We start from the raw sequence: 21,902 nt of genomic DNA, 5'->3' as shown, positions 1-21,902 counted from the left end.
ACATTCGCTTTTTTTTGCTCAAAGGGGCTTTTCTAAATATATGTTATATAAATATTGGTCCATAATACGGTTTTATATAGGTTTTACACTAAACAACCACTCGGATATTCATGATTATTCTGTCCAAAGAAATCACAATTTACAATATTATCGCGATAATCCTATCCTAACATCCATTATCCTGGGGAGGAACATTAAACATGCTAATTTAATTGTTTTATTGGCTATATAGACTATTCTATATCATCCCTAGCCCATTGGTTCTCAAAGTGGGGTCCGGGGACCCCCAGGGGTCCTTCAGGGAGTTCCAGGGGATCCCCAGCTAAATGATAGTTAGGAACCAAATGGACCCTTATGGGTCTGTAACTCAGAGAGTGTAACTCAGCTAGCCTACACTCTCCGAGTTCAATTAATATTGATTTTACAATAATAAATGGGGTCATAGAGATTAAATGGGGGGTCCGTAGCCTAATGGAAAAGCAAACTAGGGGTCCTTGAAATTAAAATGGTTGGGAAAATCGGCTGAAAAAATCTTCTCTTATGGGGGTCCCCGGCATTACATTGACTCAGTTCCACAGATAGGCTACATGTTGTGAAAACAGCAGATCTACAAGCTTGCTTGCAAAGGCATTGCCATTTTTGAGACGCCATTTTATTATTCTGCTCCAGGATTCTGGCTACCCCCCCAAATCACATGTGCGAAGTCCGAATATGCAGGTTTTATTTCGATGCACCATCGTCTGTACGACAACCAGAAGTGCCTCAAATAGCCACTTCCTGGTGTGTTTCAGGCAGTTCCCGGAAGTAACCCTGGAATTTTACCACTTCCCTAGACTAATTTTGGGACGCAGAGTTGAATGGTACCAGTCTTATGTCTTTATAACAACCGGAAGTGCCTCAAATAGCCACTTCCTGGTGTGTTTCAGGCAGTTCCAGGTCAGTAGGTGTTCCGATATATTTTTTATCCAAAACTACACGTAATTTTAGCCCTAAGCTTGAAATTAGTAAGGCGAATATCCTATTGTGATTTTATAGTAATTAAAAGAATGCTAACCCTAGCGTCGCACAGCGAATGTCGCAACGAAACGAAACACATATCAAAGCGTGCGTCTCAATGCGCTCTAAAACATACTAAAAGATGAGCCCATGAAATGCATTGGTTCGTGAATAAAAGCCAACCCTAGTTAGCCTAGGGTTAGCCTTTTAGCCTTAATAACTCAGAGACGATAAGATATCAGAACTCCGTTTTGAGATATGTTGTAGTGCTTTCCGAGACGAACATTTTGATATCTCATATGTCCCTCTACGACATTCTTATTCCTTGGGATCTCCAATTTCACAAGGGTCATAGAGTGTATACCCCTTAGAGCCCTTTGGCCAGCAAACCAAAGTTACCAATCAACTCACAGGAGTGTTTGTGTGCGAGGAGAGTTATATAGGCTTGTTCGTCTCTGCGATACGAACACGCTGATGTGTCTATCATCTCTCTACGACATTCGTGTACGGAGTAAAACGTACCCCTAGTTGGAATTAGGGTTAGCCCCCTAGGGGTCGCTCAGAAATGACACACACATCAATGCGTCCGTCTCGGTGAGCAGATCAAGAATCTGTTACCCTTTTGTCTCTACGACCCCTAGAACCCGAGCTAGCCCTTCTAGAAGTGTTAGAAACGGACCGAAATATTTTCAAACAACGGCACCAGCACCAACGGACTTGGCGTCAAAAAGTAAGTCGGAATAAGTGTCCTTTATCCGAAAAAATGTGTAATCGTGTTCATGGCGTGCAAATTTCGTGTCTTTTTCGCAATAGGAAAGGGTTAAAATTGTCGGAGATTCCCGAAACCCATTCCATTGGATCGGGCATACTTCAAATATGAAAGGCGTGTCCTGCCTGAAACAGCCAGATTTTATTTGAATATTTTATTGATTTTAAGGCCAAAAGGCCCATTTTGGAGCCATAAGCGACCTTTTTCCTTGACCTTTAGAGTTAGGAGTGTTGTAGAGAGACAAGACTGGGTTCATTGGATTCAGCGTCAAAAAGCGTGTCAGAATAAGTGTCTTTTATCTGGGAAAATGTTTAATTCAGCTTACGCAGTTGAAATAGGGTATTTTTTTAGACCCCGAAATCGTGATTTGACCCCTTCGATCTTAAAAAAGCAAATGAAACTCTAGGTCAGGATTTGAGGGGGGGCCTTCTGCAATGAGACCCTATGTGGAAGCTGGTTCAAATCTGGTGCTGTTGCATTGTTTGAAGGAAGCCAAACCAAAATAGGTTTTAATCTTATGTACCTGTACAGTACATCAGTGGTTCTCAAACCATTTCATGTCAAGAACCCCCAAATTGACACTTATTGGCCCGTCGTCCCTCATTTGAAAAGATATGCCGGAGACACACACAAGAGAAGATTTTTCAGCCGATTTTCCCAACCATTTTAATTTCAAGGACCCCCAGTTTGCCTTTCCATTAGGGTACGGACCCCCCATTTAATCTCTGACCCCATTTATTATTGTAAAATCAATATTAATTGAACTCGGAGAGTGTAGGCTAGCTGAGTTACACTCTCTGAGTTACAGACCCATAAGGGTCCATTTGGTTCCTAACTATCATTTAGCTGGGGATGCCCTGGAACTCCCTGAAGGACCCCTGGGGGTCCCCGGACCCCACTTTGAGAACCAATGGGCTAGGGATGATATAGAATAGTCTATATAGCCAATAAAACAATTAAATTAGCATGTTTAATGTTCCTCCCCAGGATAATGGATGTTAGGATAGGATTATCGCGATAATATTGTAAATTGTGATTTCTTTGGACAGAATAATCATGAATATCCGAGTGGTTGTTTAGTGTAAAACCTATATAAAACCGTATTATGGACCAATATTTATATAACATATATTTAGAAAAGCCCCTTTGAGCAAAAAAAAGCGAATGTGGAAACTATGTGCTCAAATAATTATGTTCCATTCACAACCCCTTCTGGGAATTGAACCTCTGCCCTGCGGAAAAGTAGAAGGATTGCAGGTCAAGCGTCTCAACCAGTAGACTACCATGCTCCTTCATGTATTAAGAGAAGTGTCTAAAGAGACTCTAACAAGTTCGAAAAAGATTACAAAAAAAAAAAAGCTGTGTTGTATAAACTTGATTGATTGATTGATTGATTGATTGATTGATTGATAGATAGATAGATTCCTTTATTTATCCCGTGGGGGAATCACCCAGAAGCTGCATTTTGTGGATTGGAGGGGAATTAATTTAAAGAAACATAAACAAAAAAAAAATCACGTTGTTATGGTTGCCATAGCAACTGTAACAAACTTTAAACTGTTGAGCCATACAATGCCCATATTCATATAACCTTATCATATATTTATTTGCCATGGAGAAAAGTACATTTAAATAATGTCATTATTATAATTTTTCTCCCCTCCCCAGATTTGAACCAGCGCTAAAACAACGTGACATTTTCGGCCACAGAATGATGACAAAACACCTACTAAGCTTAAGTTTAGTTTTCAATAGCAGTAGCTGGGATAAAATAGCAAAAGCCATTATCAACCCACAGAATAATGACAAACACCTACCGGGTAGACAGTATGCCAGCTACTCTCACCATTCAAGGCTCTTATTACACATGACAAATTCCCTTTGAATGGATTGATAGCATTTGAAATGGGTGTCGCTCCGCGGTTCCTTGTCTCCCGTGACAATGTTCATGTCCATGGTTCACTCCGTGAACCGAAAGCGTGCACCGTGTGCCTTGTAACAGTCCAGTTCCACGTCTATAAAAAGAAAAAACACACGGCTACATCCGCAAGTCCGCGCGTAAAAGTAGTCCCAGCGGTGATCGTGTCCTTAACCTCCCGGGCTGTTCCAGCCCAAACCGGCCGTCACGGATCGAATCCAACGACCCACACCGGATCCAACGACCCACACCGGTCGATTCACGGCACCGAGAGCCGTGTACGGCCCGTCTCACTCCTTTATAGGATAAAAAAACACTGCACCACTGCGCTAAACAGGCTGGGCCTGGAGATCCATTGTTCACGGTCGCTGACCAGCCGGTCAGAACAATGAAAGAAATAGAAACACGGATAAAAACGTAAACACTAAAAATAAATAAAAACAAAGACCACCCAGACAAATGCCAGGTCTGGCCCGTGTGAGGAAGGGTCACACAGAAGCAGGGACGTGCTGGGCCCCTGATTCAACCCGGGGAAAAGAGTTGGAGAGGCCCTAGATCTCTCTATAGCGCTGCTGCTACTCAAAGATTTGCCATTTCAGATCATGACAACTTGACAAGTGACAAGCCAGTGGGCCAAACAAATTGTTTTTGTCTTCTTGTGGGGACTACGGATGTAATTTAGCATTCTTTGCTAAATCCGGTGTATTTACATTGCATTTATGTAGTGTTCATTAATATGCATTGTCCCGTCTAAATAAATAAATAAAAATAAATTACATGAGTTATATTTCATCATTGTCGGGTGGAAACCTTGTAAGTCCAAAACCGTTTGTTTTGTATCTATCATTTTAAAAATGATTTAAACTAGTGAAAACAGACGATCTACAAGCGAGGCATTGTGTGCTTGTAGATTGGCTGTTTTCACTACTTTTGTTGCGACGGCCTTGTATGATGAAGCAGGGCTTTGCTTTGCGAAAAAAATGTACAAATTTGAAACTTGGAGGTACAAGGTTTCTGCCCGACAGTGACGATTTACTTTGTTGGCCGCCCAGCCCCCAAAATGGAACGAAGGCCGACATTTTATTTTTTTCCTAATGGCCGGCCTGGACCGGCCAGGAATGAACCGGCCGTTCGGGAGTTGTCCCGCTTTTCCCAATGGCCAGCACGTCCCTGCACAGAAGGAAAGAAACACGTAAAGGGAAGAAAAAAAGAAAAAGAAGGAAAAAAACTGAAGAGCTACTCTGAACACACATCTGCCCTCGAGGCCCTACCCTAACAAAGGGAGTAAACAGGTCATTCTAGTTTGTTTACAGAACCGGCTCTGCAACAAATCACGCCATCCCGGCGTGCAGTGCAGTCATCTTGAGCTCTCTGGCTCGCACGGCAGACTGCAACGTTCCAGTGAGACGAGAGAGCCTCAAGCAGAAGAGTCTAAACCACAACTCCAGGTATGTTCACGGTTTGCATGATTTCACCAAATAACAATTGATTGTAATCATTCATATTGATTGTTTTATAAATGTTGGGCTTGGTGAGCCTTTTCCCACTGCCAGGGAAAGGCTTTGCAGGCCGGTAGGCCAGCCTACGTCGGGCTATACTACGGTGAAATGGACGACATGTATACAGGGTTGAAGTTGTTACTTGTTAATATGTTTTTTAATCTAAATCTATAAAGTAACTAAAGCTTTCAAATAATTATAGTGGAGTAAAAAGTTCAATATTTGCCTCTGAGATGTAATGGAGTAAAAGCAAAAGTACTGAAAAGTGGAAATACTCCAGTAAAGTAAAAATCACACCCAGTGTGAAGTGAGTGTCCAGTGAAGTTTAATTTGACCCTTGGCTGTGAAGCTACAACAAACTGTGGACAAACGGACAAAGCCGGCGCTCAAAGGTACCTCAACATCGTACTTAAGTACAGCACTTGAGTAAATGTACTTAGTTACTTTACGTCCATTTGAGCCTGGCTTCCACCTGTTGCGTATCGGCACGTCGCCCATTTCTGACTGGATAGTGCTCAAAAGCCCTGCATCCTGATTGGATAGTGCTCAAAAGCCCTGCATCCTGATTGGATAGTGCTCAAAAGCCCTGCATCCTGATTGGATGGTGCTCAAAAGTCCTGCATCCTGATTGGATAGTGCTCAAAAGCCCTGCACCCTCCCTGACTTGAAGGGAAGAGTCAGGGATCCATTACTAACCTCACGGAGACTCAAATTCATATATATTCCTTCTTTAGTTTTGTGGGATTCCTAAGCCAATAGTTTTATATAATGTTTAATGTAATACACAGCAGGCAGGCAGCATTCCAAGGAGGGCCAGATACAGTAGAGTTATCATAATATTTCATTGTTGAGCCATAGTTGTAACTTTACTTTTTAAGCCACTGGATTCATCCTGTTTAAATGATGATATATGATACTTTTAAGTGATGAAGTGATAAATACATTTCATTTCAAATATAATATGTATTTAATTCATTGAGTGATACATTTATCACAATATATCAGCTTGATTAAGGTTAGGATTATACATTCAAAGGTTAGATATAGGTTAGACTTATGGATGATTTATATCTGATCTACAAGCTCACAGCGCGTGGCAGGGAGAGGACAGGGTTACTTGAGGACATTAGATCAGGTTGTAGATCAGATAAATAGTTTCATGAAGGAGAACAGGTTCTGTGTTGATGAGAAAGTCAGACAGCATGTCAAGGAATGCAGCATCACTATAGTTTGATGTCACACAGGACTCCTAACTTTAAAACCTTTAGGGTGGAGGTGTGATGGTGATTGTGGTGCAACATTTATTACTGTGGTCATTTTCACATGTTGATCCATGTCTTTAAAAAGAGGTAAATACAGTATTTCTCCCACAAAGGATTGTTGATGTTTTGTCATTTGCAGTGAATGAAGACAGATATTATCAGAATGTAGGAGTTACACAGAGCACTGACTGAGGGCTTCAGTGTCTTGCTCAAGGACACTTCAACACTGACTAACGTAGCTGGGAATCAAACTGGGAACCTTGAGATCCCTAAGTGAACACTCTGCCATTCATTACTAGAAACACCCACGCACGCACAAAACACACATGCACTTTTTGTTTTATCATAAGCTTAACAATAAATACTATTGGCAATACAACTGTTCAAAATAGTTTGTTCTTGAAAGGAATCTCGCTTGTCTCATTTAAGACCCAACAATAAAACATTTATGGGAGTAAACATTCAGTCAAGTACCTCTTATCAAAGTTCATCAAACTAGTTGTGAGTTCTGACACTGCATTCCTTTCAAATGTCATATCTTCATTAAAGTGTTTCCATTGTCAGGTTGATCACACCTACTCATAGTTTAAGACTTTGTCATCAACATAGAAAACCTGTTCTGTTCTCCTTCATGAAACCACAGATATTTAAGCTACGTTGACTCCTGTCCTCGAGTAACCTCGTCCTCTCACTGTCACGTGTTGTGAGCTTGTAGGGTTAGGGTTAGTGTGTGTGTGTGTGTGTGTGTGTGTGTGTGTGTGTGTGTGTGTGTGTGTGTGTGTGTGTGTGTGTGTGTGTGTGTGTGCATGTTACACCCCCTCCCTGTGGAGTTTCAGAACAGCTCATGCAGTTTCAGTTTCAGAACGAGAGCTGCATAATTAATTTTCAATGAGAGGCGGGTGGCTATTTCGGCCACGAGGAGAAGTTTAGGGGCGGCGAGGCGAGCGGGCGCGGTCCCGTGAAATCCCCGCCAGCGTGCTCGTTTGTGCATGCGTACGTGGGCGGTGAGAGATGGATTGTGTTCCATCTTTGTGAAATACCGCGGCGTTTACTCACTGAGCGAGAGTGTTTGTGTCTCACCGCAGCGCGGCCCGTCTTTCAACAACAACGTCTAAAAAATGATCACCATTTACAAAGTTTCAAACATGAAAAACTAAATAAAATCCTGGGGAACTGTGCCAAAATGCATATTCTGAAACTGTGTTTGTGACCAATTAGAAACTCTGAAAATGTGTTCGCGAAACACTGTAAAATGTGTTAGCTTTCGGCCTATCAAAACCATTTTCAAAGGTTCAAAACTAATTATCAGTCTTGCAAATCCTTTTTCAAGCTTTTGAAGCACTTACTGATTCCATAGACCCAGGCATTCTGACCCTTATGCCTGCAGCTGGTACCAGATATACTAATCTGAGGCGGTGGTCATTAGACACACCTGATTCCATTCATTAGCCTATAATTATTGCCTCTTAGATGTGAATCTTTCATGGTTTTGTCTCAAGGTGAAAGATGGCAGAGCAGAGAGATGGCAGAGAGACCTTTGGTGATGCCAGTCTGGAGGACTGGAGAGTGCTGGGCGCAGGGGGCTTTGGATACGTCTACAAGGCGACCCACAAGGACTGGCAGTTTGAGGTGGCCATCAAGCTGCTTGACCATGGGTATGATGATGATGGTCCAAAACATTCTTCTTTCTGGTTATGTTGAAATACTGTATGTAGTTTAGGCATCAATAAGTATTAAGCTTCTGCTCATACCTTTTCAATACCCTTTGAAGAAAACAAACAAAACAAACAATGATTTGTAATGTCTTAACAAGGAGTATCGAAATAAACCATTCATTCATTCATTCATTCATTCATTCATTCATTCATTCATTCATTCATTCAACATCATAGTGATTTGGAGTTTTGGCTGAAACTGGCATTCTTGCTGATTCTGTCTGATTTTGTCAGCCACCTCTTGTACCAACACCAGCCGCCCCAGCCCTAGCTTATGTTCAAAGCAGTCGTCCTCAAAAGTAAAACCATTCGTCATTATTCTCCATCCTGCAAAAGTATGATGTCCAAAGAACTGAAAATGAACTGAACTGAACTGAACTGCCAAAGCGTTTCGCGCACAGAACGGCCGAGAACAGCAGACCTCCAAGTCCAAGCTCACAACGGTCGCATCTGCAACGAGCTGTGAGCTTGTTGTATGTTCAATAATGTGTCTCACTTGACTGGAAAAACAGCGCCATCGACTGCTTATTTCATGAATTTTCTCCCAATGATTGCATTTTATCAGTAGGTGGAAACAGGGAAAATGCGCTTTTCTTTTTTCGACTTTCTGATGATTGGCTTCCTATTTTAGAAAAGGCTTTATGGAGACGCAGCTAATGTGGTCTTCATGTAGCGACTGTAAGTTCTCATTAGTCATGTTTCCATAAACTTATTTGAAAATAGGAAGTGAATTATCAGAAATGCGCATTAAGACAAAGCAAATTTAGCCTGTTTCCATTTGCGGGTGTCATTTGAATTACTGTAGCGCTCCCTACTTCCTTGCCCCCACCGTTGTGCTTAGGGTCCTTGGGAAACGCCCGGTCGCAGACGCGTTGGGAAACGAACAAACAAACAAAACATAAACAGAGACTGAACGTGATACTGAGACAGTTTGTTATAAGTTTAGCTTGAACAAATCTTCATTTTGAGTTTTGACAGGAGGAATTTCGGAGTGTTCAGACGGTTTGTTTTGTGGGCTAATGCTAATACAATGGACCAGAACGTCATCATTTATTCGCATTTATTGGCTGACCCGTTTCCATTCACTAATGTGCATTTATAAATAGTTTATTCGATAAAGCCTCAAAATCCACCTCCTCCAAGCGGATAAAAGTTTTTGCGGATAATGAAAGTTTATTTGAATTTTTAAGCGTTTCCATAAAAAGATTTTTGCGAATAACCCTTAATGCGCATTAAGAGGCTTTATGGAAACGCCACGATTGCTTTTTCTCTCTGAAGGATGGAGCTAGAGGCAGATTACATGGACTCTGTGTGTTTTTCTCTCTACAGCATGGAGCTAGAGGCAGATTACATGGTCTCTGTGTGTTTTTCTCTCTACAGCATGGAGCTAGAGGCAGATTACATGGACTCTGTGTGTTTTTCTCTCTACAGCATGAAGCTAGAGGCAGATTACATGGTCTCTGTGTGTTTTTCTCTCTACAGCATGGAGCTAGAGGCAGATTACATGGACTCTGTGTGTTTTTCTCTCTACAGCATGGAGCTAGAGGCAGATTACATGGTCTCTGTGTGTTTTTCTCTCTACAGCATGGAGCTAGAGGCAGATTACATGGACTCTGTGTGTTTTTCTCTCTACAGCATGGAGCTAGAGGCAGATTACATGGACTCTGTGTGTTTTTCTCTCTACAGCATGGAGCTAGAGGCAGATTACATGGACTCTGTGTGTTTTTCTCTCTACAGCATGGAGCTAGAGGCAGATTACATGGACTCTGTGTGTTTTTCTCTCTACAGCATGGAGCTAGAGGCAGATTACATGGTCTCTGTGTGTTTTTCTCTCTACAGCATGGAGCTAGAGGCAGATTACATGGTCTCTGTGTGTTTTTCTCTCTACAGCATGGAGCTAGAGGCAGATTACATGGACTCTGTGTGTTTTTCTCTCTACAGCATGGAGCTAGAGGCAGATTACATGGACTCTGTGTGTTTTTCTCTCTACAGCATGGAGCTAGAGGCAGATTACATGGACTCTGTGTGTTTTTCTCTCTGAAGGATGGAGCTAGAGGCAGATTACATGGACTCTGTGTGTTTTTCTCTCTACAGCATGGAGCTAGAGGCAGATTACATGGACTCTGTGTGTTTTTCTCTCTACAGCATGGAGCTAGAGGCAGATTACATGGACTCTGTGTGTTTTTCTCTCTACAGCATGGAGCTAGAGGCAGATTACATGGACTCTGTGTGTTTTTCTCTCTACAGCAAGGAGCTAGAGGCAGATTACATGGTCTCTGTGTGTTTTTCTCTCTACAGCATGGAGCTAGAGGCAGATTACATGGTCTCTGTGTGTTTTTCTCTCTACAGCATGGAGCTAGAGGCAGATTACATGGACTCTGTGTGTTTTTCTCTCTACAGCATGGAGCTAGAGGCAGATTACATGGACTCTGTGTGTTTTTCTCTCTACAGCATGGAGCTAGAGGCAGATTACATGGACTCTGTGTGTTTTTCTCTCTGAAGGATGGAGCTAGAGGCAGATTACATGGACTCTGTGTGTTTTTCTCTCTACAGCATGGAGCTAGATGGACTCTGTGTGTTTTTCTCTCTACAGCATGGAGCTAGAGGCAGATTACATGGTCTCTGTGTGTTTTTCTCTCTACAGCATGAAGCTAGAGGCAGATTACATGGACTCTGTGTGTTTTTCTCTCTACAGCATGGAGCTAGAGGCAGATTACATGGACTCTGTGTGTTTTTCTCTCTACAGCATGGAGCTAGAGGCAGATTACATGGTCTCTGTGTGTTTTTCTCTCTACAGCATGGAGCTAGAGGCAGATTACATGGTCTCTGTGTGTTTTTCTCTCTACAGCATGGAGCTAGAGGCAGATTACATGGTCTCTGTGTGTTTTTCTCTCTACAGCATGGAGCTAGAGGCAGATTACATGGATTCTGTGTGTTTTTCTCTCTACAGCATGGAGCTAGAGGCAGATTACATGGACTCTGTGTGTTTTTCTCTCTACAGCATGGAGCTAGAGGCAGATTACATGGACTCTGTGTGTTTTTCTCTCTGAAGGATGGAGCTAGAGGCAGATTACATGGACTCTGTGTGTTTTTCTCTCTACAGCATGGAGCTAGAGGCAGATTACATGGACTCTGTGTGTTTTTCTCTCTACAGCATGGAGCTAGAGGCAGATTACATGGTCTCTGTGTGTTTTTCTCTCTACAGCATGAAGCTAGAGGCAGATTACATGGACTCTGTGTGTTTTTCTCTCTACAGCATGGAGCTAGAGGCAGATTACATGGACTCTGTGTGTTTTTCTCTCTACAGCATGGAGCTAGAGGCAGATTACATGGACTCTGTGTGTTTTTCTCTCTACAGCATGGAGCTAGAGGCAGATTACATGGACTCTGTGTGTTTTTCTCTCTACAGCATGGAGCTAGAGGCAGATTACATGGTCTCTGTGTGTTTTTCTCTCTACAGCATGAAGCTAGAGGCAGATTACATGGACTCTGTGTGTTTTTCTCTCTACAGCATGGAGCTAGAGGCAGATTACATGGACTCTGTGTGTTTTTCTCTCTACAGCATGGAGCTAGAGGCAGATTACATGGACTCCGTGGCCCACCAGTTTGTGCCCAAAGTCTATGGGATGTACCGGGGCATTCCTCCTGACCCTAAGCTGGGCTATGTGGAGAGGCGGGGGATAGTGATGGAGCTGATGGAGGGGGGGTCCCTGCAGAGCCTCCAGCAGGCCCTGTGTGGACCCCCACCCTGGCCCCTGGCTTTCCGTCTGGCCCACCAGGTGGCGCTGGCCATGAACTTCATCCACAGCAAGAAATCACCGGTCGTTCACTCAGACCTGAAACCAGGCAATGTGCTGCTGGATGCTAACTTGAATGCCAAGGTACACGCACGCACGCACGCACGCACGCACGCACACACACACACACACACACACACACACTCTTTTCGGCAAAGAGGTTTGGTGTAGAGGGGAAAAAGAGCAGACTAAGTACAGAGTGAAAGGTCAAGTTTATTAAGTATTGATGGTTCAAGTGGTTAAATATCTGAAAACACAAATTGACATGAATTCAAAATACACTGATGATTGTGCTGTCAAACAATGAAACTATATGGAATCTATGAACAGGTTGTGGGGGTCCCTGCTTCATCCCTCTCTCAGCTAAGGGGTCCCTGCTTCATCCCTCTCTCAGCTAAGGGGTCCTTGGCCTGAAAATGTCCCCTGATATACAGTGTCTCACTGATTCTAGTTTTCTTTCCTCCAACAGATAGCAGATTTTGGCCTGTCTACGGTGTCCACCAGTGTTCTGAACATCACCAACAAAGGAGATGAAGGAGGAACTCTGGCCTACATTCCCCCAGAGGCCTTTGAATCCAACTACCGTCTCGTCCGCTCTTTTGACGTTTACAGGTGAGATCTTGAAGGAATGCTGTTGATATACAGTAGGCCTCAAATAATGTTGATATACAGTAGAGCAGAGTCCTGCAACGGGCCGGGTACCCGCTGACACGCGACGGGTACCCACGTTTGACGGGTGAAAACGGGCAGAATTTATACTATTATAAATTCGTGGGTATGGGGACAGGCGGTACGGGACTAAACATTGACGGGTGACATTTTATTGTGAAAATTAGACAACTTTTTTTCTGCCTAAACAACGTCACAGTGAGCAGCAGGACACACAGACACAACCAACACGACATATAAACAAAGTAACATGGATGTTCTTCACTGCTGCATGAATTGCATTATCCCATGTTCTCATCATAGCAAGGGTGGTTTAAAAGGCTATCTAAAATAATGAATAGTGGCAGCCTACCTTGCGTTTATGTAAATACTGTATATTGTGTCGCAAACACTGAGGACGGCGTGCGGGGCCAGGGACGATCGAGTGCGATGCCATTTGGAAGCACGCAGGGCTGTAGGCTGTTTATTTTACTGCATGTAATCACGCCTCATGGGTAGACGGGCAGGCAACGGTTCCATTATTTGACCTGTGGGCGGGTCTGGTTTAGACTTTTGTATAATCACGGGTAGCAGGTTGGTCCACGGATCTTATTAATGATGGGCGGGGTGGACGCGGGTTGTAAAAATCAGACCTTTGCAGGACTCAACAAATAATGTGAAAACCTTTCAAATGATTATTATTATTATTATTATTTTAGTTATGGCATCCTCCTCTGGACCATTCTTACTGGAAAGGAGCCCTATCCTGCAGGTAAATGATTCATTATTTCATGTGAATGTAAAGACCGAAGTTTAAAAGTGGGATAGGACAGAAGTTTGTTGTTGTTGTTATTAATATTATTATTCATAATATATCACACACATATTTGTTCTGTTTCTCTTGTAGGGGTAAATCGTAACGTGTTACAATTCAGGATTATTAATTGTGGAGAAAGACCTAATCTTGAGGAAGTTGATCAGAGCAAAGCAGAGGGATTGGAAGAGCTGCTTGATCTCATGAAGAAGTGCTGGGACAAAGATCCCTCTAACAGACCCACCTTTAGAGGTGAATTTACATTCTTATACTGCTTTGGGTTTCTTTATTAGTATATTAAATATAGGCCAACGAAACATGACAAAAATTAACCAATTAACATTGAGCAGGAAGCGTGCTCCCATTTTAGTACAAATTGTAAAAGTTTTATTTAATTAATTCAACTGTGTCTGAGATTGCCATGCCGGCGCTTTCTGTAGCTGAAATAAGTGTTTTGTTGCCAAAAGAAGTTCCACTTTGTCAAAATACATTTTAAACTGATTTAAAAATGTGTCCTATATATATATATATATATATATGTATATATATGTGAAAGAGTTAGAGCTACTGACTGTACATTTTAACTCGTTATGTACACACAACATTCACCCTGGTACAGAATTACATCATTCTGGTCATTGACATCAAATAACTTTCCTTTCAGTCTGCACAGAAGTGACAGGTCGTGCTTATTCAAAGCATAAGAAGGGAATCCGCGCTGCTGTCAACGAAACCTTGACAAAGTTGGTAGGTACACGTTTTATAGCTGTGTTTTAAAAATCTCTATTGAAGCCTAATAAAACATTTTATGAAAAACCAAAAAAAACGTTTAGGATTTTGCAACTTAACTGTACATCCCAGAAACATTTGTAAATCTTTCTTGCAATTGCCTACTGTTCCTAAAAAGAATGGAAACGTGAGTTTTGACATTTCAAATTGTGATAAAGAAACTCAGGCTTCATCAGTTTATTCATTTTTGGAAATGTTTTGTCCTTAAACGTGACTCTAATAGCCTATGTGTGTAATGCCATTCCTCCAGGACCCAGAGAACACTCAGGAGAGCGTCCCACCACCAGGTACGTACCTTCATCTGGTTCACTGCCATCCTCGGTTCCTGTAAACAGGCTGACAATGGGGATTGTTTACATGATTCTGTGGATAATGATTAAATGAATTCACATTGCTTAAAGAGGAGAAAGGCTGTGTTTCTCTTGTAACCACGAGGTTGGCCTAAAACCCCAAATAATTCTAACTTCCTGCTAGCAGTTGGTTATTTGCCAGCATTTTGAATACCGTATAAGGGTATTCACATTATGTTCCTAAGTGGTCACTATATAATTCAATTTAATTATGACTTTTTAATAGATATCATCAAACTACTAGGTTTACTGTGAATTGGACAAACAACTGGTGTAATTTTTATCTCTGTATGTGCAGGTCCTGAAACCACTAAAGCAACAGACAAACCTCCACCCAAACCAGAACCACACCATTCTACTGACCCTCCACCCAAACCAGGATCACAGACATCTCCATCTACTAGGCCGACAGGCAGAGGTTCTACAGACCATCCACGTAAATGTATGTTTATTTCTATTTTAATTTGAATGATATATTTATACCAGTAAGACTCCCTAATCGGGAGATAAGCGACCGTCAGGTCGCAACGTGATTTTAGGGTAAAATGTGTAGGAGTAGTTGAAATGTGTTTGAAGGAATCGGCCTGATGGTGGCGCTATATGGGACAGATCCATGTTGATGAAATGAGTGTAGACATACTGTGTACCGATTTGCGTGATTTTAGGGCAAAATGTGTAGGAACAGTGTCCAAAAATGTGTTTGAAAAAATCGGCCTGGTGGTGGCGCTATATGGGACAGATCCATGTTGATGACATGAGTGTAGACATACTGTGTACCGATTTGCGTGATTTTATTTTTTTGCTTATAATTTTTATCCCACGATTTTGCAACCCATTTTTTCACCCAGTGCCAATATATGTAATCCTGGGCTCTGCTCTCCCTCTGCCGCGCCTGGGGAGACAACGGACTGACCTCATGCTTCCTTCAGTGCATGAGGAGTCCAAGTTGTTTCTTTTCACCTGACAGGGGGGATTTCCCCGGGATGGACGTAGCGTGTGGAAAGAACACGTTATTCCAACCAGTTCCTTTCCCCTCCATCAAGCGCCCCGGCTGGCCAGGGGGAGGCATTATTGAGACCAGGATTACTGCATGTTTTTGTGAGGGTATCAACCCTAGGAGACACGGGGAGAACATGCAAACTCCACACAGAAAGGATTTGCGTGATTTTAGGTCAGAATCTGTAGGAACAGTGTCCAAAAAATTGTTTAAAAAAATCGGCCTGAAGGCGCTAAATGGGACAGATCCATGTTGATGACTTGAGTAGACATACTGTGTACCGATTTGCGTGATTTTAGGGCAAAAATTGAAGGAGCTGCGTCCAAAAATGTGTTTTGCAAGAATCTGCCTCATGGTGGCGCTAGAAGAGGGTCATGTGTGAATTGATCAATCATGTGTGGATGTTGTTGTTTGGCAGGCAAGGAGTGTGTGTGCAAAATTTGGCATGGATCGGGGCAACGGTTGCGGAGATATGAGCAGGGCAAAAGTGTGACGTGTGACAGACTGACAGACAGACAGCTGGTCGAGGTTTTGATAGTAACTGCGACCTGACGCTCGCAACAATGTGTGAATGCCCCTATGTTACTTTATGATATTTTGTGGTCGTCCATTACTAAAGTGGTTGATGGTTCTTTATAGCATTCATTGGTCCTCAAAGTGTGGTCCGGGGACCCCCAGGGGTCCTTAGAGGGTTCCAGGGGGTCCCCAGCAAAATGTTTAATACAGCATCACTCATTTGAACCAATCCATATTTTACACCTTGGCTATTTACAAATAGCAGATCTACAAGCGCATCACCAGCGCCGGCGGCCCGTAAACGCACACTACGCAGTCTGCATGAGGCCCTGCGACCAAAAAGGCCCCCACCGCCCCCTCCTCTGCAGAAAAGAACTAGTGCTGCACGGTTAATCGTTTTCAAACCGTAATCGCGATGTGAAATCTCGCGATTTTCTGCAAAGTAGACTTCCCAAGCAATATGGAGACTAATAATTTTTGAAATCCCTTCATAATTGACTAAGCAATGATCAATCAAGCTGTGGTGACTTGCTTTGCTTCCACGCATCGCCGCACCGCTGAAAGTGAAAGTGAATGTGATGTTTTGGCACAGACAGTGGCTCCGGCCATAGCCGTGGGAACTAGGTCTGCTGCAGGTGCTCCAGCACCCCTATGGGGAAGTTTTCATTTTTTATTTAAATAAGAAAAGAACAAATCAAACAAACAAAAATACGTTGCCTGTTGTTGTCGTTTTTTTTTTTGTTTTTTTTTTTCACTTACAAAACATTTTTAAAATTGGTTACAACATTTGGTTACAAACAAAAACCCTCAAGGGGCTTAAGAAATGGCATTCTCCAGGAATAAGTAATACATTCAAAAGATAAAAATTACATCATGGTAGAATAAATGTATCCTTTACAGATAAAACCTTAATATTCATACAGATGAAAAATATAAAGGAAAAAACAGAGATAGAAAATGAAACACATTTATAATCGCAACATTAAAGAGTCAGACACACAAAATTCAACTCTAAAGAAAATATGAATAGACCCAGCTTCATTAAGCAGGACCATAAGGAAAATATTTGGTTAAGAGAAGCGATTTCAAAGCCTTCTTAAATTGATGAGATGACAAGTCCCATAAATATAATGGCAGAGAATTGTATATTTTTGACCCTCTGAAACCTATATTAATTGAATTTGAGATGTACGGGCCTCTGGTGGTCTGAGGTCATTGGAGCTACGTGTTGGGTAATTATGGACCTGAGAATTACGTCTCAAAAAAATTATGAAAAAATAAGGGAAGGGTATTCATTTATATATTCTTTTTTTTTTTGGGGGGGGGGGGGGGGATTTAGTGCTATAGCCTACTATAATATGTTTCAGATCATCGCCTTGGCATAGCCTACATCTATGCTTATTTGGGGGTATTTGTTCCAGTCCTTAGTTATGTTAGGCTATTTGATGCTACATTGCATGACGATTCTGCAATGTGGCCTATTTATATAAAAAAAAAAAAACAGAATTAAACCCATTATAAAATGGATTAAAAAATGATAAAAAATATTATTATTTTTCGCGGGCGCCCGCAGGAAGGCCCCATAGCAGAATCATGCTTAGGGCCCCCGTGGGCCCAGAAACGGCTCTGCGCATCACTCTGTGCCACGTTGTGAGATTGTAGATCTACTATCTATCTTTTGAAAAGTTTTAGTGTGTGTGTCTTTTTTTTGTTGTGAGCTTGTAGATCTGCTATATTCAAATAGTTAATGTATGCAGTAAATGGTTAAGTGGTTACACTGATTTTGATGCTATACATGAATGTTGCTGGGGACCCCCTGGAACCCCCTCAAGGACCCCTGGGGGTCCCTGGACCCCACCTTGAGAACCACTGTATTCATGATCTATAAATCTTTACAATATTCATGTTTAAATGTGTTAGACACACAGAGCCCCCCCCCCATCACTATGGAAACCAAACTTTATTGATTCTGTAAACCCCCCCCCCCCACACACACACACACACACACACCTTACCTGATCCATTATTATAGTGTGTGTGTGTTTGTGTGTGTGTGTGTGTGTGTGTGTGTGTGTGTGTGTGTGTGTGTGTGAGTGTGTGTGTGTGTGTGTGTGTGTGTGTGGTGTGTGTGTGTGTGTGTGTGTGTGTGTGTGTGTGTGTGTGTGCGCGCGCGCGCGTGTGTGTGTGTGTGTGTGTGCGTGTGTGTGTCACTCAGTGAATGATGTATTTAATGTTTACTGTGTTGTTTTCTCATCAGATTCTCATCGTCTCACACTGGACTCAAACACAGCACACAGAAGACTCTCTCTCTCTGAGACCAACAGGAAGGCGACTGTGGTGGAACAGCTTCATTCATATCCTGATCATCCTGGAAGGTTTGATGGATGGGTCCAGGTTCTGTGTACAGAGGGTCTGACTGGACGCTGTTACTGGGAGGTAGAGAGGAGTGGAAATGTTCAGATAGCAGTAACTTACAGAGGAATGAGTAGGAAAGGACAGGGTGACGAATGTGTGCTTGGAAACAATAAAATGTCATGGAGTCTGTTCTGTGATGATGGTAACCATGGTAACAGATACGCTGTCACACACAATAGTAAGACCACTTTCCTTCCTGCTCGTCCCTCTGGCTCCAACAGAGTAGCAGTGTATCTGGATTGTCCTGCTGGGACTCTGTCCTTCTATGAAGTGTCCTCACCGACACTGACACCCCTCTACACCGTCCAAAACACATTCACTGAACCTCTCTATGCTGGCTTTGGGTTTCAACCTGACTCCTCTGTGTCTCTGTGTGAGGACAGACAGACAGACAGACAGACAGACAGACAGGCTGTGAGGACAGACAGACAGACAGACAGACAGGCTGTGAGGACAGACAGACAGACAGACAGACAGACAGACAGACAGACAGACAGACAGACAGACAGACAGACAGACAGACAGACAGACAGGCTGTGAGGACAGACAGACAGACAGACAGACAGACAGACAGGCTGTGAGGACAGACAGACAGACAGACAGACAGACAGACAGACAGACAGACAGACAGACAGGCTGTTGTGGGGGGGGGGGGGGGTGTTTACAGAATCACTATGGTTTGGTTTTCATAGTGATGACGGGAGGGGGGGGGGGGGGGTTATAGAATCACTATGGTTTGGTTTCCATAGCGATGGGGGGGGGGGGGGGGGGGGGGGCTCTGTGTGTCTAACACATTTAAACATGAAAGATTTATAGATCATGAATACAGTGGTTCTCATGGGGTCTACCCTACCCTAGGGGTCCTTGAAGGGGTTCCAGGGGGTCCCCAGCAACATTCATGTATATAGCATCAAAATCAGTGTAACCACTTTAACCATTTACTGCATACATTGACTGTTTTAAAATAGACAATCTACAAGCACACAACACGCCGCATCACAGCGTGTTGTGAACTTGTAGATCTGCTATTTTCAAACAAGGAATCTTGTAAAAATGGAGTCTCTGGAACAAACTGTTCAGATTGACATGAAAAGGTTTGTTCTCAACCTGTGGGTCTGGACCTCTTCAACTCTACAATTTACACTTTGTTTGAACTGGGGGGTCCCCAGTTCAAATATGATTATTTTGGGGGTCATGACCTATAAAGTGTGAGAACATCTGCTCTAGAACAGTTTTCAGGCCAAGGACCCCTTAGAGAGAGAGATGAAGCAGGGACCCCTTAGCAGAAAGAGAGATGAAGCAGGGACCCCTTAGCAGAGTGAGATATGAAGCAGGGATCCCTTAGCAGAGAGAGATGAAGCAGGACCCCTTAGCAGAGAGAGATGAAGCAGGGACCCCTTAGCAGAGAGACTGATGAAGCAGGGACCCCTTAGCAGAGAGACAGATGAAGCAGGGACCCCTTAGCAGAGAGAGATGAAGCAGGGAACCCTTAGCAGAGATAGATGAAGCAGGGACCCCTTAGCAGAGAGAGAGATGAAGCAGGGACCCCTTAGCAGAGAGAGAGAGATGAAGCAGGGACCCCTTAGCAGAGAGAGAGATGAAGCAGGGACCCCTTAGCAGAGAGAGATGAAGCAGGGACCCCTTAGCAGAGAGAGAGAGATGAAGCAGGGACCCCTTAGCAGAGAGAGACGAAGCAGGGACCCCTTAGCAGAGAGACAGATGAAGCAGGGACCCCTTAGCAGAGAGACAGATGAAGCAGGGACCCCTTAGCAGAGACAGATGAAGCAGGGACCCCTTAGCAGAGAGAGATGAAGCAGGGACCCCTTAGCAGAGAGAGAGATGAAGCAGGGACCCCTTAGAAGAGAGAGAGAGAGAGAGAGATGAAGCAGGGACCCCTTAGCAGAGAGAGAGATGAAGCAGGGACCCCTTAGCTGAGAGACAGATGAAGCAGGGACCCCTTAGCAGAGAGAGATGAAGCAGGGACCCCTTAGCAGAGAGAGAGATGAAGCAGGGACCCCTTAGCAGAGAGAGAGAGAGAGAGAGAGAGAGAGAGAGAGAGATGAAGCAGGAACCCCTTAGCAGAGAGAGAGATGAAGCAGGGACCCCTTAGCAGAGAGAGATGAAGCAGGGACCCCTTAGCAGAGAGAGAGAGATGAAGCAGGGACCCCTTAGCAGAGAGAGATGAAGCAGGGACCCCTTAGCAGAGAGAGAGATGAAGCAGGGACCCCTTAGCAGAGAGAGAGAGATGAAGCAGGGACCCCTTAGCAGAGAGAGAGATGAAGCAGGGACCCCTTAGCAGAGAGAGATGAAGCAGGGACCCCTTAGCAGAGAGAGATGAAGCAGGGACCCCTTAGCAGAGAGAGAGATGAAGCAGGGACCCCTTAGCAGAGAGACAGATGAAGCAGGGACCCCTTAGCAGAGAGAGAGATGAAGCAGGGACCCCTAAGCAGAGAGAGATGAAGCAGGGACCCCTTAGCAGAGAGAGATGAAGCAGGGACCCCTTAGCAGAAAGAGATGAAGCAGGGACCCCCTCTACATATTGTGTGTGTGATGGAGATTTTCATGGATTTCAAAGATAGATTCATAGACTTGTTTGACACTTAACCAATTAAAATCTTAAATCGTCGATACTTAGTAAACTTGACCTTTTACTCTGCTCTTTTTTTTACCTCTTCACGAAACCTTTTTGCCAAGCTGGACGGGCAGGGTGCCTCGCAGCGCGAGGCGTTGAGAGCTTGTAGATCTGCTATTTTTGGCCCAAGTTGTTCATTTAAAATAATTATCCTATCACATAAGGATTAGGAGGACCCCTGTAGTAACTCTGAGGACCCCCTAGGGGTCCCAGACCCCCTGTTGAAGACCCCTGTTCTATAACATTTAAAAATGAATATTGTAAAGTTTTATTGATAATGAAAAAGATTACATTTACTCCAATGAAGGGTTTTGTATTTTACCTATAAAAGGTAATTATAAAATGTAAAACATTTATGTTGAACCTTTCATGTATATTTACTAATATCTTAAAAAAAATGAAATCAATGCTATTGTATTTACATAGTTCCAAAGTTACATTAAACCCTGATACAATTGTATTAATAAAAACAAAAATAAATAAAAAAACATTTTGGATGTAACTTTTTTGCAGTGACAGTTATTGTGTCGCCTACACACACGCATGCACACACACACACACACACACACACACACACACACACACACACACACACACACACACACACACACACACACACACACACACACACACACACACACACACACACACATTTTCATAATAAGGTAACATTTATTTATTCATCATTTGATCCACAGAACCACCGTTTGATGACATGCAACCTCTCAGACCAAAAACTACAGAATATTTTATCGTTGCATCAGATTTTGTCCACAATTCCATGT

General features: G+C 43.1%; 1 protein-coding gene across 1 annotated transcript in view; it reads left to right on the top strand.

Annotated features, from left to right (window-relative positions):
* Nucleotides 1-7,950: 7,950 nt before the first annotated feature.
* LOC308308482 (protein NLRC3-like) overlaps nt 7,951-21,902 on the top strand; it is a gene marked incomplete at both ends in the record, with an annotated part of 110,341 nt that continues 96,389 nt past the window's right edge. The window contains 5 exons of the mRNA XM_080753897.1: nt 7,951-8,099; nt 11,722-12,040; nt 12,426-12,568; nt 13,540-13,670; nt 14,458-14,494. Of these exons, the coding sequence (XP_080610023.1) occupies nt 7,951-8,099; nt 11,722-12,040; nt 12,426-12,568; nt 13,540-13,670; nt 14,458-14,494 (779 nt within the window). The remainder of the gene's footprint in view (nt 8,100-11,721; nt 12,041-12,425; nt 12,569-13,539; nt 13,671-14,457; nt 14,495-21,902) is intronic.

This window comes from Nannobrachium achirus (assembly GCF_963921795.1).
Source record: "Nannobrachium achirus genome assembly, chromosome: 23".
NCBI classification, from domain to species: Eukaryota; Metazoa; Chordata; class Actinopteri; order Myctophiformes; family Myctophidae; genus Nannobrachium; species Nannobrachium achirus.
The sequence above is the reverse complement of the archived record's forward strand: the minus strand, read 5'-3'. Positions and strand labels throughout refer to the sequence as shown.